At 39.8% G+C, this 27,794-nt stretch overlaps 1 protein-coding gene across 1 annotated transcript in view; it reads right to left on the bottom strand.

Moving 5' to 3' along the window:
• Positions 1-291: 291 nt before the first annotated feature.
• rpa1 (replication protein A1) overlaps positions 292-27,794 on the bottom strand; it is a 32,515-nt gene continuing 5,012 nt past the window's right edge. Inside the window, exons 8-17 of the mRNA XM_022759678.1 lie at positions 27,143-27,245; positions 26,957-27,025; positions 26,444-26,636; positions 24,279-24,415; positions 22,342-22,490; positions 12,056-12,185; positions 7,767-7,943; positions 6,729-6,836; positions 6,290-6,376; positions 292-1,115 (exon numbers count right to left, since the gene is read on the bottom strand). Coding sequence (XP_022615399.1) covers positions 1,011-1,115; positions 6,290-6,376; positions 6,729-6,836; positions 7,767-7,943; positions 12,056-12,185; positions 22,342-22,490; positions 24,279-24,415; positions 26,444-26,636; positions 26,957-27,025; positions 27,143-27,245 — 1,258 coding nt within the window. The 3' untranslated portion in view covers positions 292-1,010. The remainder of the gene's footprint in view (positions 1,116-6,289; positions 6,377-6,728; positions 6,837-7,766; positions 7,944-12,055; positions 12,186-22,341; positions 22,491-24,278; positions 24,416-26,443; positions 26,637-26,956; positions 27,026-27,142; positions 27,246-27,794) is intronic.

The raw sequence follows: 27,794 nt of genomic DNA, 5'->3' as shown, positions 1-27,794 counted from the left end.
GAGGTGCAACCTCATTGATGTTCTGCTTTAATACAACATGAAAGGTAACTTTGCAGGGGAATTTGTTGCACATCTGAGCAAACCCTGAGGAGACAGAGGGCATTGTGTGCCAGTCCTTAAATAAATCCCCTAAACGTAGTGTAACTCCTAAAAACAAAATGGCCACCATGTTTTTGTTTGCTTTTAATAGGTACGGGCGAGGATCAGGTGCTGCAAGCCAAACAGATTTCTGCATTACTGTTACACATTTCTGACAGAGAGCCAAGTATCCACTGTTAAACAGACAATAACTTGGCTACAAACACCTTTATTCTCACAATTAATCTTCATGAAAAAAATAACTACAGAATTCACAAAACAGTTACAGGCATTGAAAATACACCTTCTATCTACTTAAATATAACACAGTACATTTCCCCTTTGGTTTGCACTGTGCATGTGTATATGTGCTTATGTTTGCAAGTATGTGAGAGACAGAGCAAAAAAGAGTGGGAGAGTAAACCGTCTTATCAGGGATGTGCAGGTCCAGCTGAGCCATTTTCAGTGCACGTCAGAGGGTGAAAAGAGGGCTAGCTACTGTGCTGGTCGTCTGCTGAAAGCAAGCACCACTCCCACATGACCACAGTATATGCAGGAACAACTGACTGACTTAAGACAGACAGTGATCATTTATTTTGTGGCTTACTGACCCACTCTGCTCTGCTTTGCCACATAGAAAGAAAGAAAAAAAATCCTTGTCTAATATGTTCACCAGAAAAGACAGCTTCCAGAACCAGGCCACCAATCATTATTTCACAAAAGAAAGGTGAACATTCACTCCATTAGTACTCCACTAGTACCTTTGAGGATCAGTCATTTACAAGGGAGGTAAAACAATGACTTAACACAGATACTTTATAAGCAAAAATCTGTAATACACTTAGAGCTTTTTATTGGCTGTACAGTACAGAAACAAAGGAAAGCCTGAAAAAGAAAGCAAAACCAGAAGACTTGGCATAGATTGCAGGTTCCTACTGGGCAGCCAGTTTCCTTATGTTCATGATCAACCTCTTGCTGTAATCCTTGTGGTCAACAGACTTCACATCCATCACTGTTGCCTTGATCCTGGATTCATCCTGTACGAGAAAACAACAATAGTAATTGGTTTGACATTAATTAACTTCTTTCACAGTATACGTATATACTCCGTTGGCATTTATCAAAGGTAATAAAAAGTTGTATTTCACTCGCTTTACAGGCATGAGTTAATGTCAGCCTACTGTTATTTGATGACATCAAACTTTGAGAGCCGAGAACAAGTTTATCTGATTGCTGTTCCCACAATTCACTCCTGTAGAGATGCACCAGATTTGCAATTTTCTTGGCTGATTCTGATTTTTTTTTTTTTTTTTTTTTTTTTTTTTTTTTTAAATCTGACCTGCCAATTCCAATTTCTGATTTTCTTTCATGGTAGTTCCTCTATGTCAGGAAGGTATCCTATAAGCTACAAAATGTAAAAAAAAAAAAAAAAAGAAAAAAAACACATCAGACCTTATAATAAATAAATATATTTAAAAAAATCATGTGCAATATATTAATAATCAGCTGGCAACAGATGCAGACATCTTCCCTTCTCCTATGACAAAGTGGGTTCATGTGAGATGTTTTGCCTTGAGATCTGAATTGTGTTGGCATTCAAATTAAAAGAGACAGCTTTTAAAGCCATAACCATCTCTACAGCTGTCTAGACAGGGGAAGGTCATTTCTACCAGAGCCATTATTTTCTGCATTTAAAAAGAGGTTACACTCATTTTGTCTCCATTAATCCTCCGCTGCTGAAGTGGGTGAAATGTAAATCATATTCCTAGTGCCCACATTCTAAAGAATAACCTGCTCTATAGCCACTTCTCCTGTTTGTATTGTATGATGCAAGAGAAATATGGACATGTTAAACACAAAAATATGAAATAATGGAGAATTACATCATCATAGTTTGACATATTAGAATGAACAAGAATCAACTGTCACATCAATATAGTTTAACAAACCTGCTACTTAAACAGTACATCGTATTGTACATAACAAATGTTTCCTCTGGCCACCTCTTGACAAAAGTGAGGAAATGCTTGCAACATAGGAAACAGGCTAAATACTTCCAGTAGAAGGGACACGTATGGATAGAAGAGCCTTTGAGGATTAGGGAAATATCTTCGCTACAGTGGTTAAAGGTCACCTGTGGAGTTCGTAATGCAGCAAAGCACCAAAGGCAAGAAGAGGATGGCAAGCTAGCAAACCGATACCAATATTGTATGACTTGGAATATTTTAAAGCAATCAGTTTTCCCAAATGTAAGAAATTAAAATGCATTCATCATGTTTGTCAGGTCTCAAGGATGCATGCAGGGCATATTGGTGAGTAACACTGAATGTAAGCAGAAACTTTGTTTACAGGAAAACACCACAGGGCACATTTAAGTGCTGTTAAATGACTGTCTGGGTTTCTAAAAGGTCACTGGGGATTTATCTTTCAGAAACACAGATGCTTAGCTCTGAGACTCGAATGTCATCATCAGTGCAGACGTTTCTTTTGTAATAACTCTTTCATTTAAAAAATAATTTAATAACTTTGAGGGTGAAGCCCTAGTTGAGACCTTTATGCCACTGTCTGGCCAGCTACATTTACACAGTGCAATAAAGTCGATGTTGCAATGTTATTCCAAACATTGATATGTTTTTTTAGTTTAATCAAGTCTAACCATAAGTTCAACAAGGGTATACAGTGCCATGCTAAAAACAAATCTATTCTCCTTTCTGATCAATGTTGTGCAAGCCTTGAAATTAAATATGTGCACTATGGAAATAAAACATCTCCAGAACATTTTTAAATCACAAACCAAATGAATTAAATATTACAGATGTCACTACAATCTCTCAAATTGCTAATATGATAATTTTCTTAACAGATTCCTGTAAACTAAGTTGGTTTTAATCTTTAATAGAATAAAAGCAGGGTTTTCTTCCCCAAACATCAAAATGTGGGAATAACAGTTATAGACTCTCAAGCTACTAAAAATTAAGCACCTCCACTTTACCTTAGACAAAAAATAGTGAATTATGAGTAACGATTATTACTGTGTTTTTCTTGTATCCTACATCCACCATATCCACACACAGTAATGCTGACTGCAGTTGACGAGTGGGTGAGTTTAGACAAGGTGTGTGTGAATCCATAAGCAGCCAACATCACACAGCCAAGTTGGGTGTTGATCAACACTTTGACAACCTGCTGGGCCCCCTACAGCTATCACTGCAGGTGTATATACACATGAGCACAAGCGGAACAACACACATAAATTTGCTCCACTGTGACCTTTTTCTAACAACTTTAAACTTGCCAGGAACACTTGCAGCAAAGAAGAGCCAAAGAAACTAACTATTTCATAAGTGCAAATCAAGGCAAAATTAGCTCCTGCACAGCCTTTTAAAGAGAGCAGCACGAATGAGGAGTCGACTGAAAATTCAGTCAGACACTCAGACACTAGCATCTAATGACTGACTGAAAAATCAGTCAAATTTTCTCTTTAAATCCCTAGCTTACATGTTACCTGTATATTTGATCCTTTTACACAGAGATACACCAGTGGTTATTTCCCAGCCTTGGAAGCTAGTTAAGTTCAATAGATCTTTAGTGGAATAAAAACCCAGCAGTGCTCAGGGGGACAAGTGTTTGGAACCACTTCACTATTCTCGACACTCACACTCTCACCTTGCACCGCAACCTATAAATAGTGTGACACACTCCATCACATAATTAGTGATGGTCACATCTTGTCAGACAGACTGGATTTATGAGGGCAGCATAAGAAATATTAACCACACAGCTATTTGCAAAGGAAACAGAAATGTGGTGGAGATTGGGGCAGCACTGCAATGAAAGGCCTTGAAAGGAGCACAGTATCAATATCCCCTTTTTCCATCAGTGTCACCCTTTCGAGACACTTAAATCACTTACAATGTCTGGATACAGCCTACAGGGACAATGAGACCTTAATAACAGCACAGCAGTTTGAATATTATACCTGCAAGCAGGCAATCCTGATCCCAGTCAAGTTAAAGATTTAAGACAGTCAAACAGTCAAGTAGTGAGTGGTAATATTTAAAAGACTGTGTTTTGACAGGAGCAACACAGGTAAAGTAATAAAGTCATTCATCTGCTGACATATTGAGAGTGCCAACACAATTGCCTATACACATGATCAAAATAATATCATTGTTTTGAATGCCTACATGCAACTTTGATTTTGATTTGTGCAACAGTAATTACAATATGCATCACACCCACATGAACCAACTGCACATCACATTTGTTTTGATAAATAAACTAATTAATCATGGAGTGTTTTGATTTAATAGTGTCAAGTAAAGCACATTAAGTGACATCAAGTGACATAGCTTAACTGACATATTTAGTGTGGCTCTCAATGCTGCCCCGTATTTATCCTTAAAAAGACTTCATGCTCATTTATTGAAGAACTCTGGTGCCAGAATGAGATTAATTATGGCTGGACACACTTGAATGTTTTGACTTTATCCTTAATGGGACACTGGTAGTCTCTGTCAACAGTTTTGCTTAATAAGAATTTCATGTTAATTTGAGTTTTGGATCAGTGTGATGTGGAGCAACAAATGCATCACAATAGTTTAATTTGACGAATACTAATGTCCAATGAATCCTGAGCATTAATTCGACATTAATATTATCTCCTACATAACAGTATACTATATAATAATGATAGTAATCAATTTATTAGCTTTAGTGATATATCATATACTGAATAGGGCTGCGAGATTCTCACTATCAACTTATCTGTGAATCTCATTTTCTTTTTTCAATTAATCACTTAAATCGTTTCGTCTACAAAATGTCAGAATTGTAAAAAAAGGCCCAACACATTTTGACACTTCAAATTGCTTGTTTTGTTTGAACAACAGTCCAAATCCATAAGATTTTTTTCTTTTTAAGATTATTCTTTTGGCATTTCTGTTTTATTTTTATAGAGACAGTAGAGATAGACAGGAAAGTAAGGGGTGGAAGAGTAAATGGCAAGTAGCAATGAGCCTGGGCCAGACTCAAACCCAGGCCACTGCAATTAGGACTCAACCTTGACACACAGTACTCGCCCTACTGGGTGCCCCCCAAAACCCTAAGATTTTAAGACAGAGAAATGTTTTTGCTTAAGAAAGGACTAACAGTTCATCAGTAATCAAAATTGTTGATTTTCTCTAAACTGACTAATTGATATGTTGTGTCAGCTTTAACATAGTAAGCGCATGCATATGGCTAAAAATCTGATGTTTACTTTCCTAACATTAGGTACAGCATGGGTGACCTTTAATGCGCTAACAGTCTATTTTACTGTCGTAATAGCATTACGGCACAGGTGATAACTACATCCTACTATATCATGTGACTGTGGCAGGGTCTTGATTCAGTTATAAATGAGGGTATAATTCTCTTAACTGCTCTGATAAACCTTGTCAGAGAGTTCTTGTCAACACTTTAGTCCCACTGTGACACAACAGGATGGATGGGTGCCATTAACAGTTAAGGACCTGCTTTGTCCCACATCAAGCCTATACAGCACTGTACACATGATAACATGTGAGAGCATGCCACAATGGTTGGCTTGTTGCATTTAGGAGAAAATAAACTGAAAGAGGGGTTGCAGGTGTCTCTGTTGAAGGAATATGGGGTTTGGAGGCAGCAGCCAATACCTGCTTGTAGCAGTGCCATTGGCAGTTAGGATGCTGAGTTGAATGTGACAGACACAGTGGCCTCTTCTGTGTGTTGAAGGCGGATACAGCCTCTGGCTCGGCTCCAGACTTCCTGCTCAGAGTCCCAGCCCAATCAATTCTTTTATGTGCTTCCCTCAAAACAAACCGCTATCTGTGTGGCCTACAGGAAATAGTGACCGCGACTAATCTGTGTGTGCACCCTTCACAAAGCCACTGAAAATGAGCAGCATTCTATGGCAAACACTCAGAGTTTTTTTTAGAGATGTTTCTGTCAATCAAAATGAAAGCTAGGTAGTTTTGTTAATGAATGGGAAAACTATCAGAGGAAAAACATCTAAAACATAAATAACCTGTTTATGTGCTATAAATTTTCAGCTTACAAAAAGGAACAATGGTGGTTTAGGGGATCTTTTTTTCCCTCCTCACACAAGCATATTCTCTACTGCGCATGCTGCGGTGACAACACACCCATTTGCATTTTATTTTAGACTAATTACCATTAATCTTTCACTTACATTATACGTTTCTAGCTTCACTCTGTTCCGGAAGACAAACGTGTTGAAATTGGCTTGTTGGAAGATCTCATCGAAGGCAGTTTCATTCTGAAATTGAGAAAAATATGACTGGCTCAATTCCAATGCTAGAAGTACACATACTCTTTTAATCAAATGTTAGTTTCATCACAGTCTCAAGTGCAAAATAAAGTAGGTGTCTGATAACTGAACACTCAGACACAACTCCTGTGATTTTCTAAGTAATTATGCCTGGAAGGAACAAAGCTCAGTAGGTGTCTTCAACACAAACTTGTCTATGCAAGATATTGTGTGCGTGCTTGCGTGTGTGTGTGTGTGTGTATGTGTGCACATGCACGCATTTTTAGCAGTAACAAAGCCTCTAGCTCTTGCTCTGGCCATTTCCTGAGGCCAGTATTATATTCAGGAAGGGGAGTCTCACCGAGTCCTTGAGCTGCCCCAGGTAAGCTGCATTCTGGCCCAAGATGGCCTCTGCACTCTCCTGGAAGCAAGTCACCCACTGGTTGTCTCCGTGATCTGCAATGTTGGCCTGACAAATCAAACAGATACAGAAGACAAAGAGTAAATAGGAAGAAAAGTGTAATGCATACACAAGTATAAATTAATGTTTAAATTTTGTCCAAGTGTGTCTTGATCTGTTGTTTCCTTGATAGAGTAGTTGTTGGATGCTTAAAGATGGTATGTTGTTAACTAAACACATTTCCGCTCTTAAGAAGTCATTACATCCTCTAATTAGCCTATATCCTGCTGGCAAGCCCGGCAAAACATGCAGAGTCACGGTTCACTCGTGATATATACAGTGAAGACAAATTCGCAGCTTATGCTACAGCTTGTGAAGAATAACAATATGTCGACTGGTAAGTGCTGCACAACAAAAGCTGCTTATTTCAGATGCCTGGCTGCAATTGCTCTGATGTTGACAAAGAATTTTTCTATTTAAGGTTGTTGTTTTTTAAATTGTTTGTTTGCAAATGAGCTGAGAAAGGGAGCTTGTGTTCATCGCTGCACATTCTGTGAAATGAGGTAACACCACAGTATGGAAAACTGCAGCAATTAACCCGACACAGCTCTAACGCAAGTGTAAAGACAATCTAAAATTAAGTCCTCATTACGCTGTGTCACAGAAACAGCAGAATTGGTTTTAAATGTCTCTAATTTAACTTCAAAGAGCAGTCTGGGGCAATGTTGAACCACAAGGGGCTCAGCCATACAGCAAATGAGTGGCTTGTGTCCCGGGAGACAGAAAGATGAATAAGAACAGTAAGTCAGGAGAAAGACAAGGCAATGAGAAGGACAAGAAGGATGACACCTGCCTCAGCAGAAGCATCTGTTCAGGACTACGTGAGAAGAAGAGGGATTAAAGATATGTACATTAGCATATCAGATCTGTGTGCATGTGTGGCACAGCTGAAAAAGATTCAGTTAGAAGTTTTAGGGAACCCATTGCTGAGTCACTTACAGACAGGATGAGGCGGTACTTGAAGTTCGGGAACTCTTTGTCACACTTTTCACAGCGAAACATGCCGTTCTGTTGGTCTACCACTTTCTTGTTGCAGTCTTGGCTCGGGCAGGCCTGGTAAAGGCAGTTTTCCTTGCGCAGGTACACAATGGTAGCAATGCAGGTGTAGTAGTCAGCCTAAAAAGGAATATAAACAAACAAAAATCCATATAAACAAAAGTTCAGTGCCAAATAAAGTTACTGAAATGTTCTTCTTACTAGATGCTCTCACGACCTTTATGTTTTGTATGTTAAATATGTTGACTGTTAGCATGAAATTAACATTAAGATGACATTTTCAGAGGCATGAAGAGTATGTGAACAGTCAGAAAGCAACATTTACGCAGAAGATGCACTGTTTACATTCCCAACCAGAAACCAAATGGCTCTGACACAAATGCAAACTAGTGAGGTAGCTGCTGTTTTTGTGAGGGAGAAGCAAACTTTAGAGACTGTCTGCACATAACAGCCTTCAGGAAACGTTCCTAGTCAGCATGAAAAACACCTAGGTGACATGAATTTCACATCGGACAGAAATAGATGAATGTAGAAAGAAACTCTGGATGTGCTGTAATAAAGAGATGAAGAGTTTCGCAGATGAGTCACATCACCTCTCTTCATCCTCATGCAGAGCAGGCCCTAATGCACTCAACTGATGTCACATCCTAACTGCTGATTGTTTTGGGCAAAGACCTCGGGTCTTACTAACCTCAGAGTCTGCTGTAACAAAAGAGAGGAGACTCGGTCCGTGCACACTTTGATAAACGTGCCTGTTCATGATCAGGGAGCAGAGCAACAGGCCTGCAACCTTGGGGCCTAAATGTCTAAGTGCATCAACCAATTATTAATGCCACTATGGAAATGCAATTATGTTAACTGTGAAAAAACTTATGATGGCCACAACTGTCAGGGAATTTTCTCTTGTCTACCTAATGAATGACTGACTCAGGGTGAAAGGTCAGTGTGAGGCCCTAGGTTGCTGTGCCACTGCTACTGCATTAAATCTTACAGGCCTTGAGACGCTCAGCACCTGTGTAAATCATGCTTCTTTGTTTATGGTTAATGGACCAATAGTCTATTCACACATCCGTCCTTGCCTCTCCTTTTAGATATTTGACCAATTATGGAATGTAAGCTATCTATAGTAATCTTTCTAAGTGTATAAAGACTAACCACAGGGGTTCCTGCTTCAGATTTTTGAGGTGACATCATGCACAGGAGACTATATTGAAGATTCCTCCTTTCTCCTTGGCCAAGCTTCAATAAACATCCTCAACATAAGACATCCTGGGCTCCAGCGCTCTTTCAGCAAAAATACCTTGACCAACGATGATAAGAATTTCTCCCTATCAACAACTATCTGTAATTAGAGTTTCTCCAAAGGAAAGGAAAAAAGAAAACCTGGCATATTCTGAAAAACCAAAATGAATCTTTAAAAATATTTCAGTGATCTGGCCAATTTCCACTGTCAAGAACAGCTTTTTAAAAATATGTACACAGTCAAGAGACACACAATTGTACTGAGGGGCGGGCGATCTGGCAAAAAGATCATATGACAATCTTTTTTTGGGTAGAATCTAAATCCATGATCTTAAGCACCATCTGCATTCTGTTTTTCCTGTTTTGTCTTTCTGCCAATTTTTTCAGATGTTTGTCTGCTCACCGCTACTCTTCACCCACAATGGGGTCTTCTGTTTACAAATTGTGTCACAACTAATCACACTTCTTGCTGTGTGTTTGTTGTTGTCTGCTCGTATGGAGTATTCATTTTGGACACCACTGTTATTTACTAATGAGGTGCTATATGTAAGTGTTTTGATTAGTTTAGTCATTCAGTTGCTGCTGACCAGCTAGTCCTGGCTCCCACCGCGCACCGGTTACCCTGCTTACATGCAGCTCTCTCGTCCCATAGGAGGACTGAAACTCCACCGTCATGGACTGCAGCTGGTGACAGTGGTTCTTGCTCTGATCAGGTGGAGAACTGGTACATGTGCTGCTACACAAAGCTTGCCGAGGCCGCAGAGCAGAGCAAGAACTGCCTTTGCTAGCTGCAGTTAGTGGGCTAGCTGTTTAACAGTTGACTGTTGGCTGGTTAGCAGCGACTGAAGTTTTAAAATTAAATGTCTAAATGTAGCATCTTTTAATGACGGGATCTGTAACATTCATCTGAAAAGTAGATCATATGCCAAAGTAAGATCATCCACGATATAAGATTGTCAGATCACCATGCCTACTTGTACTAATATTTCTAACATTTGTTATTCTTTCCTCTCTGTCTTCTCAAAGTGCAGACCATTAAGTCAGTATAAGAAAAGGCATTAGATCCCAATTAACTTCAAAAACAGGACATCGATATTCCATGTCACTTTGGATAAATAAAACCCCTTACGAGTTGGTAAATATCAGCAAACAAAATAACAGCAACAAAATCATCCCATTCAGATACACAGAGCCACGGGCTATTCTTTTTTAAATTACCATTTTGATTTACCAAAAACAGCCTGTACATCAACCTCAGCTTCTTTTCCTAAAGAGGCTCAATTAATCAAGCAAATAGCTCTTCAATTAGTGTGTGACTGACCAGCTCTTCCACAGAGGGAAGAGGACAGAGGTGTTAGTTTCTCACCTCTGTCATAGGCCTTTACAAATGCAGTGTCAAGCCAACAAGAGGAGGGTGACTACTTTCTGTCAGAGAGGGCACAGGTGCAATGTAGAAACCTGAGATTATGACACAAAGACTTTGCGACAGGGACAATTAATTGCGACAGACTTTGGTTGTGTGTGTGTATGTGTGTGTGGAAGGGGGGGTGGGGGGGTCCTTGAGAGGCCTGACCCTTACACCCCTGTGTATGGGATGTCTCGGAGGGGTTGAGGACAGCCTCAGCTCAGCTACTTTGTCAGTACCAGGCTTCATCATATGTCTTGCTGGGGAGGAGCAAGAGCCTCCATAGCCCAGGGTCAAACCTTTCCTCCTGAACAGCAGGGAGCTGATGCCAGGAGAAGCCTCTCACCTGACAGGGGGCTAGTGGCCACAGTCAGGATTTGGGGTTTGGATTTTAAGAGGAAAAAAAAACTGATGTGACTGCTTAAGCTCCATTGAAGGCCTCCAGATGACAGAACAGCTGAAGTGGCTACATTAAAAGAGGCATAAGGAGGAGCAATAAGCCATTTACTATCTGCGAGTGAGAGTCCTGCAGTGCTGGTCATAGAAGAGAAAATTATGAAGGCACCAGAACTAGGATGGGGTCACTCATAGCCTCAGGCTGACAAGCACACACAGTTAAACCACAAAGTAAAAAACCGGAATGTACTCATTCACCAAAACATATTTTTCACTTAATTGAGGCTTACAGATAACTACTACTCGTTTAATCCGTGTCTTTTTGCATTTCTCTTTGTTTTCTAAGAAACAATGGGCCGTCAATTCTTCTCAGAATTGGCAATACATCCCACACAGCCAGCATCTTAGTCCTGTCTTTTACAGCCAGTGCAAAATTGTGGTTCTTGTGCCTCTTGGTGCCCTATTATAATCACTTACATCTATTAATTGTGTTGGTCTTGATGGGATATTTCCATCACACTGTGATGATTACTAATGTGCAGAGCATGTTAAATTATGTTAAATTACACAAGTTAAGATCTCTGCACAGGTCACATTATCAGCCTTAAGACAAGTCATACACTTCTGTGAGCGCCACGGGGGGAAATTAAAGAACACATATTGCTTTACTTATCTGAGGGCAGTAATTTCATTAAAAAGGGCAAAGAATAGAGCCTATATAATCTTTGTAATCAATACCAGAGATAAATGTGACTTTCACTGAGAGCACACACCAAGAAGGTGAGAGGACGCCCACAATGCAGGGGGATTAATGAGCATGGGGGGGAATCAGGAACCCTTGTGGGGTGTGATTTAAAGTACACATACCTGGTGGTGCAGTGACTTTATGAATAAATGATTATGAAGATTCATCATGTTGACTGTCAACTAAAAGTACCTTTGCAAAGCAGAGCAAGGAGTGACAAGGTTACACTGTAGCTAGACTACATCCACCAGCAATGTGTACTGTGGCTTTTTAATAACAAAGGCGGCTTGACTGTGTGCACGTTCATATTTGTTGTTTGGGATTCAACACCAGCCTTTCAGTTTGTCCTTGAATATCTTCAAAGAGACTTGAATAACAATATGTCTCAGGTTACCATATCTTTAATGTTTGAGTGCGTCAAGGCAAAGCTGAGCATGCGTCTACCTTGTCTCCATGTCCCAGGTGCTCGGTCTTAACGTCAGATAGAGCCTTCCAGTTGGTGTTTCCTCCCCCACTGCCACCTTTCAACTCTGTCAGAGACTGTCCATCCATGGCATGGCCCTCCTTGTCATACCTGTGTGAAATAAAGTGAATACCAGTTACGACTGATTTGAAGCCAGTCACAGTCAATTGAGTATACCTTTAAGATGGGAAGTAACAACAAATATATTCATTACTGATTCATCTGTTGATAACTTCCTCGATTAACTGTTTGATGTATAATAAATACAACAAATGAAAAAAATTGCATCACAATTTCCCAACACCCTAGTTGTCATATTTATATTGTTTATTTTGTCTGACTAACAGCCCAAAGCCAAGGTATTAAGTTTGATATCAAAGAGGGCAGAATCTAACAAAAAATATTCACAAGAGGAAAACAATTGAATATTTGGCCTTTTTTCATTTAAATGGCTACCAATTAATTTTCTGTCAATTGACTAATCTATTAATCAACTTCTCATTTCAGCTCTATATAGTTAAGAGTACTCCACCAATTTAGCATTCGACTCACGAAAGACAGTTTTTTTTTAATCTAAATATCAATTCTTTTTATTCCATGTATACTTCTTTCTTGTCAAAACCTGGCACCTACATTACTCACTATGCAACTGGACTGCCAAAAGCTCCGTCACAGATTTGAGTGTGTCATGCCCACAGCAACTAATGTAGCCTCAGGCCGCTGGCCTCAAGGAGGTCTGGTAAGATCAGTTCTTTCTAACTCTACACACATTTTTATTCATGTACAAACTTCTAGCCTTCAGCCCCAAAAGACTGATGAGATAATTCAGATTTTGTGCAGTTCCCTCTGCAACTTTTTTCTATATACAGTTGTGCACCCACCTGGAAACAGACTTTAGTGTGTGAAATTGGTGGAGTAAGTAAGTAAATTCTACAGTGCATCACCACATTAACTTGAAAAACATAAGTTTAAGATAGCTGTATTTCCACTTGAGAGATTTGGATCGTTGGTATGCAGATGCCCACTTTCGGACTGCAGCACTATTAATTTTAATACATCTGAACTGAAACAGGAGGCACAATACCCTGCTCTTCACATGGCTGTCAACAGACTGCAGGCTATCCAATTAACAGTTAGCTTAAAAAAGGAAAAAAAATCTTGTTCCAGGCAGAGCATCCATTTGTGTTTGTCAAAGCAGGGTGGCTCAGCTGAGAGCAAGGCAGGCTGAGAGGCTTGTGAAATGAATCAACCACAAAGGGACAGATGAGCTGGCCAGGGTCAGGGCTGTTACTGTGATATCAGAAACCCATTTCTGCCCAATGTCCCCGGTAATTCAGGGAAGACAATGGGAAGAGGAAGAGGAAAGGCAGGGTAGAAGGAGAAGAAAGATGGGTGGAGGTAAAATGCAGTTGTGGGGAAAGAAAATAACAGTTTAAAATGGTCACAAAGATCAATAGAGCTTACTAATCTGTTGGCCACAAGGCAAAGTGGCGCACAATGGGGAGGTCGGGTTGTAAATACAGGGAGAGCATGCCTTGCTCCTGGAGGCATGACTAATTGAAAATATCCCCATTAACTGTTCAGGCTGTGGCCTGAGCAATACACAAGCTGCCAGTTTCCCATTCCTACTGACAAATGTGAGCAATTCTCTTCAGTGGCACCAATTTCCTCACTGGTGTACCTGCACTGCTTTGCTTTAATTGTGCCTGCACCCAGTTAGGAGAAAAGGAAAAAAGAAGGATATTCTGAAAAATCAAATCAGACTAAATGTAGATACAATTTTCTGTTATAGCGCAACATATCTCCAAAGACAGATGTTCTACGGAGGGGAAAAATGAAGTGACAATATAGCTGAGATAATTAAAAATGTATCGCACTTTGAAAATAGGACTGTAAACTTGTAGGGCCTCACAGTGTTATATTGCTGCTCTGGACATCTGACTTGACAGATACCCAAAAAGGACTGCTAAACACTCAACAAGATACCACAGTGACAAGCATCCCGTTTTAAAGCTGCTGCTGTCTTCACCATCACAGACAGTGAGGAGCACAGGAAATAGAAATGGCACCGAAGACAGTGATCATGATGATGGAGACAAAAAGAGGACAAATTAGATCTGGCAGAAAATGTGCAACAGTCAACTGAAAGCAGACAGATCCCAGTTTAGAGCAGCATGGCTTCAGTGAGAAAAAACTATCTGCAGGAGCACAGAGATAGACGACTGGAGGCTGGCAGACAAGCATGTGCATGCCAGAGACATGTCAAATGTCGGTGTGTCAATGAACAAGGACAGGACAAGAGCAGGGACATGTCAAAGGAGAAGGTATGAAGGGCTGATGGGAAATTCTCAGTAAGCAGTGTTCTCAGCTCCAGGCTAAGGCTCTAATGCCTCAGCTGACAGTGGCAAACACACCACAAACACGATTACTTCATGCTGTGTGTGACAAGGTGTTAGCCACTTCATCTGCAGTGACTGACATGTGGTCAAATATGGAACTGGCAACAACTTAAAAGAAGCCACAGAGGTAGTTTGTTCAAATGTAAACCTGGATAAAAGGTATGTTTTCCTTTCTTCTCATTTTGGTAGAATCACAGCAAACCGTCTATTTTAAACAGAGCATAAGGGATGCAACTGGAAAACCATGTGTGTAAGAGAATATTGTAGAACAAAATCAAGAATAGAGCAATCAAATGTTTACATGGCATCACTACACCCTGAAACCGTTTTGTATGCATCAGTAGACTCTCAGTGTGTTACAATAGTTGAATTTTAATGAGTTTTTCATATACAGAGCCCCACAGAGAAATTATATCATGGAAAAACAGAACAAGTTATTAAAATGCTACAGTATTTTTATGATTAACAGGGATTTAAATTGTGTAGTCATAATGCAAACTGAACTCCCAGGTTTGACCTCAGCATACGTGTATAAATAAGGGATATGATGTTGGAAAAGTCATCTGTGAGACAGAGTGACAGCTCACATTCTTGTAAACCTACTGAAAGTAAAATGTAGCCTCCATCACAGTAGCTTGAATTAGAAAAGCAAGTAAGTATAAATCAGTATATGTGGTAGAATAAACTGTCTATAGAAAGTCCATCTATAAAAAACTGGGCTGCAACTAACTATTATTATCGTTACGGGTTATTCAGCCAATTATCGCTTAACGAATCAATTATCGCTTTGTCTATAAAATATTAGAAAATCGCCAGAATTCAGCCTGTGGCATTCAAAGTGCTTGTTTGTCCTCTCAATAGTCTAAATCCCAAAGATACAGTTTACAAACAAAAACAGAAACAATGAAAGAAAACTACAAAAAAAACTACAAAAGAAAAGCAACAAATTGATTAAATTTCAAATCGACTAGTCAATGAAGCTACAAAACAATTTAGCTCTCGTCGAGAAACAAAGCATAATATCATATGGTGCTAATTAAATGATAGCTCTGTGTGCCACAAAGCAGATCCAGTGGAGCAAAGGCACTCATAGGCGGACCATGCGGACGCTGTCCGGTCCGAACCTGGACCTTTAACTGCTATATTGTTGAGAATTATTCAATTTTGGTGAGAGCGTCAGCTTTTCTGGCCTTTACGGTACTGGTTTAGCAGCCCAGGAAACTCACAGACCAATTGCATGCATTGCAAATCATCATGATGCTGCTCAGCCAATTGCATTGTAGGGCTTCCCTCTCATAGTTGACCAAACGTTAGTGAATGAGAAGTTTAGAAGTTTTTATTAGTTGATTGGTCACAGGGAAGATACTGTCCCTATACAGCTGTAAGTATAGGGAAAGTAATGTAACCAAGTGTCTTGGGTTCGACAAATTGGCCATATTTAGTAATAAAATAAAAAATGGAAAATTGAGATGTAGTATAACGAACATCAGCTACAACTTCTTTATTTTCTGAACACACGTGTGACAAGCGGGAATGCCAACAACTCCTGCCTTACGGCAGCTTTACAGCAGCCTTACAGCAACTGTTAGGGAACACACTACCTACTATCAAACATACTAAATTCATAACAGTCTTACAGTATTTAAATAGGTTCGGCAGGAAATCCAGTATGGGATCATTTTGAGAGGGTAAAGGACGACCTCAAGACAGTGACATGCAAACTGTGAAGGCAAACATTTGCCTATCATGCATGACCTCAAACATGGCTTATCATTTGACACATGTAAGTAGTCTAACATTAGTCACTAAACATGGCCGCTCGCTGTAACATTCTCCTTGCTGGTTGTTCCGGTTAAGAAACATAACATAACATGTTTTTAAAAGCAGCAATGGGAAGCACCACTGCGAGACAAAGTACAAATCTTTTAAGGAAAACAAACCTACTCAAATCCAAGCTTAAGCAGAGAAAATAAATAAACTAAGAGCCCAATATGATCAATACACCAGAATCCTAACCCATTCATTCACTGCACCACAATGTGCTAACAAATGTTCCCTTAATGTTGCTTGGATTGTAGGTAAACATAAAAAAACAAACATTGACTGATGGAGGGGCTGTCAAGGCATGCATGAGTGCAGTAGATGAAACCTTATTTGAGGGGAAACAATGAGAAGAGCTTTGTGAAAAAAAAGAACAAGCAAACACCAATGTCAACATCAGCCACAAAGAAAATTGAAATATTAACCCAGGGTGTGCTAGCATAGCTGGACAAGGTAATTCATAAGGCACCCTGCATAGGCATAGCTGTAGATGAGTCCACTGAAGTATCTGACAATGCTCAGCTATTAGTTTATGTAAGGTTCTTCAACAAGGAGAAGAGTTCTGTGAAGATCTGTTAGGTGTTATAGTCCTTCAGACCAGTAGAGAGGGAAATAGAGTGAATCAAATGGTTTCAATAACCACAGATGGAGCCCCTGCCATGGAAGGGAGAGAGAGAGGAGCCATGTCAAGAATGAATGTGTAAAAATCCTGAGCTCATCTCTTACATTGCATAATTCATCAATCAGTCCTGTGCTCCACTCAGTCAAGACGAGTATGCTGAGGTGATGAACACAATGATGAGAATGATTAACTTTCTCAGGGCATCCTCTCCTGATCAGCATTGCATGCTCAGGGAATTCCTCAGACAAGTTGATACAAATGCTGATGACCTTCTGCTGCACAACAAGATGGCTCAGCAAAGGTAGGATGTTCAGTTCCTTTGGTCCATCCGGAGGGAAATTGCAGCTGAACAGCCAGAAGGCAACACCATGAAGATAAGAAGATGGATATTGTGACTTTTTTGGCTGGTACCACTTCACAGCTGAATGAACCGCATTGCCACAGGGCAAGGACAATTCAGTTTGTGACCTGATGACAGCTTTCCGCTGCATCCAGAGGAAAACTGGGTGTTAAAAGAAGACCTGCAGGGAGACTGTGGACACCACGCACCATTGTAGGAACAGGTTCAGGGTGTAAGAGATGTATCTTCTTTTGTTGACAAGCTGATTGTAAACTTCAAATGTTTTGATAGCTTCAGTCTTGGACAGCAGCTCAACCTGTTCATTCAGAACCCATTCCTCCTCGCAGATGTCAGTAAGTCCTCAAAGGAAGTCACACAGCATTTCAAGTGGGCAAATGCTGGGCCTCTCCAGATGCAACCGGTCTGTCTCCAAGCAGATGTTGCCCTGAAAGAGCTTTTTGGAGGAACTGACCCTGCCACTTTGTGGTTCCAAATGGTATGAGATAGAGCTTTCACAGGTCTGGGGAAAGTGACCCTGTACACATTGAGGATATTTGGCTGTACAAATACAAAATTCTGAAAATGTGATGCTACATATTTTTCTCAGGTACCATAGTCGTAGGTACTGGAGATGTAATTCTTCCAGGGATGACGAGGGCAGTATAATAACTCTACAAGTGTCCTAGTCTAAAGAAGGCTGGCACAATAAACAGCAACAGCACATGGAATGGCAGCAGCTAGTGCAGGTGTAGCAACAGCTCCAACGCAAGTTGTGAAAAGAGAGAAAAAAAAAAAAGAGTGGTGTATGGAGATATTTTGTATTTGACGCGGATCAGCAGGGACAAGTGTCAGAGCATTTCAAATGGAGGAAAGGAAACAGGAGAAAACACCTCAAACTTATCTAAGCAGCTCCAAGACAGACATCTGGATCTGTACACAGAATTCAGGGTGAGTGAGTTTCAGCTGTTAATTTTATATTAGCAACATGTCGTCAACATGTTCATGTCCTGAAGTGTTAAAGTTATTGCTTGTGCATTGCAACAGCTGGTATCTGTTGTAGCAAAGATCTACTCAGAACATTTACAAAGGCTAACATTACCTTGTTTAGGCTGACACAGGCACAGCTCATAACATACTTATGACATTAGTAGTAGACTACTGTCAAAATATGACACTGACTTTTTTCACACTATTGTCTTGTTAGTCAATTTAAACTACTGCTTGCACACTATGTGTTTGTTTGTGCATGTATACACATACTTGTGTTAGCACAATGTATGCAGCAGCCTCAGTTGTTCTCTGTGGTATTGAATTTGATATTGAAAATCATGGAATTTCATTGGTATCAGAGCAAATTTCTGGGAATGTGACATCCTTAGTTTTCTAAATTGAAACACTTTTGACAAGCACTCACTTACTTTACTTAAAATGAAAAAATAACCACTATTTATTATTAGAGTACTTATCTATAATCCCTCCAGTTCTATGTGAAGACTAATAACAAATATTGTAGAAATATTATTGAACTGTAGTTGTTTTTTTTTTTAATTTGATTTTTGACAGCTGGTTGTTGACTACATACAGATATTGATACAACTACTAGGCTACTTCAATATGCATGGCACTGAATCATAACACGAGTGAGACATTATGATGTTCCAGACCTTTGCTTGAGGAAATTTTCTGACTGGATCTCTTTGAATGTTAATTGAATATCAGTGCAGTCAAGCATCTCGGGACTGAGTGTCTTTGGCTGAAGATTACTTTTACAGTGGTGACTGAAGGGAGATCGACCGCCTTCTGTTATTCACTTACGACCAAATTCTTCACATTGTCAGACACCTCTGTTGCCAAAGTTGGTTCAAAACATTCAGTAAGTCAGTTACTAATTCAATTCTGCTAATAACTCAGTAATTCAATTCAATATAGCACTGTGAAACATTTGGGTAAAATAACAGTCAATTAAATAGTGAGGCATCATGTTCACTAGACGACTGTTAAAGCTTGTTTGCTTTTCGGCTGACATAATTACTTCCCTGACTATGTGCTCTGTGCCCTGTATATGTGGAAACACTGGAGTCATGATAAGAAAGAGAAAATGTAAGCTTGGGCTTGTGTGACTAAATGAATTAATACTCAATGTCTGCAATTGATAGCATCAACAGCTGAGAGTAAACATGACAAAAGTGTAGCTAACAGAAACTTGACTGCCCTGTCTGACAGAATGGAAAAAGGCAGCACAACCATCTCTAAATGTGCTGTTGCCACCTAATGGACAACTGCTTCTGCACAGTTAGATGGATCAAAGTGCAAATGTGAATCCGATTTTTACACTGATTATTTTTACAAAGAACTGTAGTTATTGTTACGCTGGCAGCCTGTGACAGTGATCTCAAAAAAGAGGGTGAGGGCATAGAGCACATGCAAGCTAACAAAGCACTAAGACCCCAGATTAACCCGAGGATCAAGATGATTAGCGCACAGTGCAACATTCTTATTTGAGGAAATTAAAGCTATTTTCACCTCTGCGAGATTAATTAGTGTGACATTAAAGGGATGCTACTCAGCTTTCCATATAAGAACACTGGAAAGTGCTGAGCGGCACCACTAATACTCTGCATGAGTCTGAGTCAAAAGCCCACCAAGGATAGACTATTCATTTGAAGAAGTCCCAAAGGTCTGCGCCAAAACACAATCAAATTAAGACGCCTCCACATAAATAAAACAATGTTGTTTCAGCAGCCTTTGCTGTACAGTAAAGACACATCTTTGTTCAGCAGAGGGAGAAAAAGGTTTGGGTTCTTCTGTGCAAAATTAAAAAATAATCATCAAAAGACTTATTCAGAGTTTAATTGATTTGCTTCCTTGTTCTGTTCTTTCACAATTCACATCTTGGCTGACAGAACAATTATTAAAGAAACATTTTTTGTGGACTACTACCATCCTGAAATTCTGCTTCCTGAAGCTCATCACCAACACAACAAAACACACATTATGTATTCAACAGCTAGCAGTCTTCCAGCGTAAACACACAGTGACAACTTACTTCACTTCACTACGTATCATCTCTGTAATGCAGCCTTAAAATAAAGATAAATTACTAAGAGGACTGCTCTCTCCATTCTCTTCACAGCATGAAGCTGGCTTTGTTAAGGCTCTCCGACATGCTGCATAACTATCTTGTCTTCACCATGGTCCTCACTTGGATTAACTTGGATTGAGAGTAATGAATCAGGTCTGGCCTCCTTTCATCTGTGACTTTAAAATGGTCATTAGTGGATGGTTGCAAACCTGCAGGAACCCATTGTCCATAGAAGACCCACATGGGCCAACCCTTCTTCTTCGGTGTATAAACCAATACAAGGATTTAAGGATCATTATCCCTAGCTGTCCAACTGAGAAGTGAATGGAGAAGGTGCGGAACAACCTTCTGTCATTAAGCAGAAAAGAGCAGAGGAAGTGTGAAAAGCCTATGCTACAGCAGGGATGTGCAAACTGATTCAGGACTTAATGGTGTTCAGGTAGAAGAGGGCAGAAGACCCTGGACTGGTCCTGATAATACAACATTTTCTATCACTACAGAAATATAAAATAATCCCATTACAAAAAAGGTAAGAGCAGTTCAGTTCAGTTGTTGGCATTCTGAGAAATGACATATTTAGATAAGCCAGAGGCTAGTGCTAAAGCTATCATCAGGAAATTACCATAAACCAAGACATCTGATTAAAGAGGCACATTTGAGCGTATTTTGTGATTTGCTTCTTTCTCGCCTGCAAAGTGGAGTCACATTTCACTGCTCTGATTATGCAGATCAGGTTCTCTGATCAAGTATAAATACTCACAGCCACATTTGTCAAAAGGCAGGAGAAAAGACTGCACTGGACTTGTCACAAAATAACTTCTAACTGTTTACCGTCTTTTATTTAGCAGTGCAGAGCAGGCACACTGGTACTGGGAGGTAAATAAATGAAACCCTTTGAATAGAATCAATTAGATCTTCACTCTCAAATACAGACAATCTTGAAAAAGACATTTGCCTTCATGTCAGGGAGGAGGGCTAGACACAGCCTGCCTGAGTAGGCTCTCTAAGGAGGACGGATCAATCAGTGTGCCACATTGCTGGAGTGAGGTTAAGTACACCACACTGTCCAGGTGATGTCTTTGTTAAAATATAGACAAAAGAAATAACAAAAATGCCTTTTACCCACACCTCTGGCACAGAGAAATTCAATACATACTGTGCAAACTTATTTCTGGTCATGCTATACACCAGGGAGAAGAAATAATTGAGGAAATGAAGAATCGAGGAACTGGCAAGGGAGTCAAAAGAAAAGATGAAAGCTTGAGTCTTAAATGTTTCTCTATTCATTTGCAAGAAAAGCCAACGGAAAATCTTCAAGGAATAGAGTCACATGTCTTAATTGTGTTAGTGTACCAAATACAAGTCTGCACGTAGCAGTGGTACTTCTAATAAATTCAACTGTCGTGCAGCACACATGACTACATGTACACAGGTTACCACTCTGATTTTAAAGATAAATATCTTAGTTAATTTCCACATAATCCTTTGTGTTCAAGGGAAAAAAACATGAAATAACATATGTAAACATTGCACAACAACACACACACCAAGATAAAAGAAACGCTACAATCAACATAATCGCGCAGAAATGAGTCTGGATTTCATTTCATCTAGAAAGGCGATTAGAGGAGTAAAAAACGCATTTCCACAGATTAAGTATGATTTCCATTTATATGTAATGCTTCATTGAAGCACCCCCACCCCACATTGTGGCTAATGGGGGAAAGCTAATCTTGATAATGAGAATCAGAGCATGCACTCTCACAACTTGGGAAATGGAAACCCAGGGTTTAAATCCTTTGAGTTCTTCAATTTCCAACATTAATACTTGTGTGTGAGAGGTTGGCTTCCATGGGGTGAAATAAACAAGAAAAAGACCTCTGGCATTAAATGTATACCCATGTTTTATACCTACTGTAAAAGCACTTCGTCATGAGTATACAATTGCTAGGACATAAGCAATTTTCTGCACTGCATTATCTATGAACCTCAGGTTCACTTACCAGCCTCTGAGCTTATATGCCTCAGGGATGTCTGGGTTGATCATCAGGGTGCTGCTGAAGGATGCAGAGAGCGACCGGCCTCCAAAGTCTGAAAGCTTCGCCCCCTTAATGGCTACAATGGGCTGTCCAGAGCCATCAAACTTTTCTGCCTACACAAAGAAACAGATAATGACAAATGGCGCATAATGATTAAAACTTTGTTGTTATTTGTATTTGTCTGGATTGAATTTCTGTTTCTTTGTTTAGCAAGTTATGTGTTGGTACTTTGTATAGGAAAATTAAGAATTTATAGCCATGCTAGTGTTGCTGTTAGGTTGTCCTTAGGCACAGCAGTGCAAAATGCTAACATGTTCATAATGGCAATAACTAACAATAATTAACAGGTATAATGTTAAGCATTCAACCTTTGGGAGGCCTGGGTATCTGCACCAGATTTCATTGGATTTGATCCAACCTCATGAAAAAAAGTCTAAGATTCATCATTTGGGGACACCTGTACAAAGTTTAATCTTGATCCATTTAATAGATATTAAAGGACCAGTATGTACCATTTAGTGGCATCTAGTGGTGAGGTTGCAGATTGCAACCAACTGAATAACCCTCCCTCACCCCTAATTTTTCAAGCATGTATAGAAGAACCTACAGTGGCCTTATAGTAAAGTAAAAACATGAAAGGCCCTCTAAAGAGCCTGTGTCTCATTTGTCTATTCTGGGCTACGGTAGAACAATGCCGGGCTCCATGGGAGGGGACCCACTCCCTATTTCGATAGAAAGGGCTCTTTCTAAAAACACAAAAACACAACGATTCGTAGTTACAGGTGATTATACACTAATGAAAACATAATTTTGAATATTATATTCCACTTCTGCCAATAGATCCCCCTAAATCCTACATACTGACCCTTTAAGATATTTCAGTCTAAAAAAAGCGGTGAACTGCCTGACCAAAAGACAGGCTGACATCCCTAGAACCACAATGTGTTTAAAAAACACTAACTTCTAACAAAGATAAAAGTATGAGCACATTTATTAGTTCAGTTCCAGGATTAGTGTACAATATTTTTTGTTTACTTGATTCTCAGTTTCATAGTTTTTCAGAGCTATTTACTATAATAACCTGAGGACACCAACTGGGGGGGGGGGGGGGGGGCAACAGTAGAGCCTTCAGGGACATGGAAACTATCTCCAACACTTGCTGTTTGGCATTGCCATTGTTCTTTGTAAAATATACATCTTGTGTACCTCAGCATGTCCCTCTGGAAAAGGGGTATCTGTCGAACAAACAAACTGGGAACACTGTGCTTCTTGTCAGGAGGAAAGAAATGGTGGCAAACTCAGCACAGTCCCTCTGAGCCACAGGTAAAAATCAACTGCAGGAGCACAGTTACTTCATCACCCCATGACAGGGAATTTAGTCAACGATATCTGCCTCCATAAAATACTGCACACATTGTTAACAGTCTTTGGTTCTGAAACTGCTGAACAGTGATCAGCAAATGTGTTGAACAACCCTTTTAATTAAAATACCTGTCTGATACAGTATCAACAAAAACTGAAGATAAGTTTCAAACAGGTAGCATTTATTACAGGCCTTTTGTACTGCAGGTGCTCATGTCATTGTGCTCATCCCCTGAATGTATCCTTTAGCTTTAGTTCAGCTTCAACCATTCAAGACTAAATGGCCTTAGAATCTCATACACCAAATGAAAAAGGTCTTAAGGGTCTGACAGTTTCAAAGATTGTCTCGATGGCAGTGACTGTGGTGATTATTAACATTTGAAAAGACAAGTGTTCTGACAAGAAATCTTAACCCTTACAATAGGCATGTCCTTGCATTATAAGGCTGGCATTGATTTCCATTAGCCAATTAAAAAGCTCCAGACACAACACCGCAGCCCCATTATGCATTTTCCTCCCCATCTAATGTCTATACTCACTTCCTCTCCCCACAGCGTGACAGTCACCACCTTCCCAGACATGTCCATCAGGTTGAGTGTCCTCTTTGACACTTCTCTGTTGGTCTTTGTTGTGAGGCGGGTCACCTCTTCAACGCTCTTGCAAACTCCAATCACATCTGTAATGAAAAACAAAACAATGTTCCACATTAGCAGCAGACACTGGCTTGAATGATTCACATTGTAAAGTCACATCTTGTATTTAATATTATCAAAAGAAATACCTGAACCAAATATGATTTAATTTTGCTGGCTAACTGACTGTACCCACATATTCATATCATTAATATTGATTGTGGTGTTTACACCCACAGGTCACTCTAGGTCCCATAGTTTCCAGCACAAATTGGCTCTTGGGAAATAAGTAATTCATTCATTTCATACAGGTCACTGCCCTGTATACCAGGCACTTACATCCATAATGTAGGAGAGAATCTATGAAATAGGCTTTAATTATTTCTACAAACACATTTAATCATGCACACTACATTGACTAATGTAATCAAGCACAATAGATGGGGACGGAACCATCTATTTGGAAAGGTGCAAGAGTGGCATCACCAACAATGCTCATCATGTGGAAACCCCCACCCACACTGAGTAAAGGGACTTTCAATGTATTCAACCGTGAAGAAAAATACTCAAGGTTTGTTGCTGACTGGTGTGCGGGACAGAAATTACTCAAACAGCAGTCTTCATTAAAAGAATTACAAAAGGCTCCTTATTATTACTTCAATTTACCTGTGACAGCAGGTTCTCATTTTGTCATCGGCTCTGCCATAGGGCCCAAAGTCAATCTGCACTACAGGCTATTACTGTCATCAGTATTATTAATACCACTTTTATCTCTCTGCTCCTATACTGTAATTACTTCAACCTCCCAGCACATCCGGCTCTACTTCCCGCTACAAACTCTATCCTCTGCTTATGATAGCTTATTACTGAGTGCTTGGGAACACCTCATTAGGAGGTGGGCTATAACATATCAGTTGGTTGGTTTATGCTTGTAGTTTGATGCACGGTGCATTCACTGACGGGCAATGACGTAATCGCTCCCCTATGCACTGTGCAACAAAACTCTGCTCTCTGTACATTTGTTTAGGGCACAGCATAGATAAGACAACATCAAAACTAATGTCTCATAAAAATGAGTTAGCAAACGTTGCCACCATTCAAACTGAACAAGCAGCTCATATTAAACGGATCATCCCACTACAACAATGCAGCATAGGAACAAACTTAGCCTCAAGCTCTTTCCTGAAAGGGTTTACACGACCTGATTCTGAGTAATAAACATGAGAAAGTCTAGAGTAGGGCTTGGTTGGTTTCTCAATAGCAAAACTCAAATTCTCAAGTAATGCAAATTATTCTCACATATTTGTTGGAAAAACAATGCCAATTCACCACCTTGTCTTTAATTTCTAAGTGCTCTATTAAAAAGGAAATATATCAGAGCTTAGTGCTAACCAGCTTCTCACATACAATATTTTATAGTGTAAGATAAGACTTTGTTAAGGAGGTGGAGCAGGTTTGGAGAAATAACGGGCTACAAACACAAGGAATTAAGGCCCATTAAAAAACAAAAAACTGGCTCAAGAGGCAACAAGCTGAATAGGGACGAACATATCCAATGTTTTTCTTCCTCCACCATATATCTATACTTGGTAGAACTGTAGGCTAGCTTAATTTAACATCTGACATAGGCTGTTTTTAAATGTTTTATTAAGCCATTCTCTTTGTTACATTGTACTTAAAGGATTTAAAGTCTACAGTTTCCCTCATTCATTCCAACCACTAAATATCAACAAGCAGCTGTAATAATTATCAACAGCAAAGAACTTGTGTTGAGAGATCAGCAACCTAAAAAACAAAACAAAACTTGAACTGTGGCGATACTAATTTTCTAATAAAGACATCAGATTTGAGCTTGACTCTGCACATTTTTTGCTGATTAAATTTCAGGGTTTTATTTTTGACAGTATGCCATGTCTATGTATATGCAGTCAGAGCTGAAGGCTGTTTAGTACTTGAATTTCAAAGTACAGTCTGGAAAAGTGAGAAAAAAAATTGTACAGCTGTCTGATGTGATTTAATAACACAGGTTGGGCTCTGAGATGGCTGTGCAGATCATTACTTCTGCTCCTTACCAACGACAGCATCTTTGTCTCTGTTCTCCAGGTCACCAATAGAGATGAAGTCGCACTGCACCATGGGAACATCACTGCTGTCTTCACAGGGGATGACTGAGGACTCTCCATTGAGCGTCATCTCATAGTCATTCTTCACTGATGTGTACTGTTTGTTGGCGATCTTCAGGGAGCATTTGGAGATGTAGTAGACCTGGCCCATACAGATGGATGAACCACGTGTTAATCAGAGATCTGGGGGAGCATTTCACCTGACTGAATGGTGCAAACAAGATACGACTTCAGACAGTCAGAGGGGATCAACAAAGGCTGGCAGATGATCATAAGCCGCTTATTGTATGGGTACAGTGCAGCCAGATGACTCATTCATAGTCTCTGAGGTTTTAACTCACAAAGTACTGGCAGCTGTTGATAGAACAGTCTGCGGCCAAATCTGTCTTTAACAGCACAGTGAAAGAAAGTTTTGGCAGATAATTAGGACACCATAAATCATTATCTGGAGGAACATCTCACCTTGCCAACCTCAATTAGGCTGTAGAACTTGTCCACCTCTTGGTTGAAGCCAGTCACTCGTATCTCTCCCTGTCATCAAATAAAACATTGTGGTTAATATCAAAAGTAGGTCAGGCACAGTACAGGATTTCAAGGATCTCATAGTTTATTTACATAAATAAACAATGGGACCACATTAACACTCACACTCTCATCCACAATCTCCATGGAGAAGAGTTTGCCATCACCACGAGAGTTGCTCCATGTACGGATGGTGCTCTTGTTGGTTACACGAGCACGGATGGTCCACCTACCACGAGACGAGGCTGAATTTAGTCACATCAGTGAATGGACCCAAAGTTAAACCTACACATATGCATCCATTTATTCAATCATTGACTCTTTATTCACAAACTCAGCCTTTAACAATCTGCCCCCTAGCGGCCCTCTGGATGCATGGCAATGTGTAAGGACAATACTAAACCTGTAAACCTTGCCTCCTCTGCAATAGGCTTCTCAGGGACATTTGGATTATTCCAAATGAAATGAAATGAAAATGAGAAAAGCACAGGTGTAGCCAAGGACATTAACAATAGCTGTTACATTTAGGTAGCCAGTAAGTCAGCAGTATGAGTCCTGCACTGGCATTCCTCAATAGAAAATAGTCATTAGTAATGTTATCAGTAATACCTGTGTTTGGCCATTCAACATGTCCTCTGTGAGAAAGGCCTATACAATTGAGCTGGGCAGGGTGGTTCAGGTTGTGACATTTGTGTTTAAAACATAAACAATAGTATCAATTTCACTGTAGATATTCCATTTTAAGGAATTTCACCTTTCAAAAACTCACTATACACAA

The sequence above is a fragment of the Seriola dumerili genome, unplaced genomic scaffold (genome assembly GCF_002260705.1).
Source record: "Seriola dumerili isolate Sdu_G_001 unplaced genomic scaffold, Sdu_1.0 BDQW01000330.1, whole genome shotgun sequence".
NCBI classification, from domain to species: Eukaryota; Metazoa; Chordata; class Actinopteri; order Carangiformes; family Carangidae; genus Seriola; species Seriola dumerili.
Note: the sequence above shows the minus strand (reverse complement) of the source record. Positions and strands in the feature narration are given on the sequence as shown.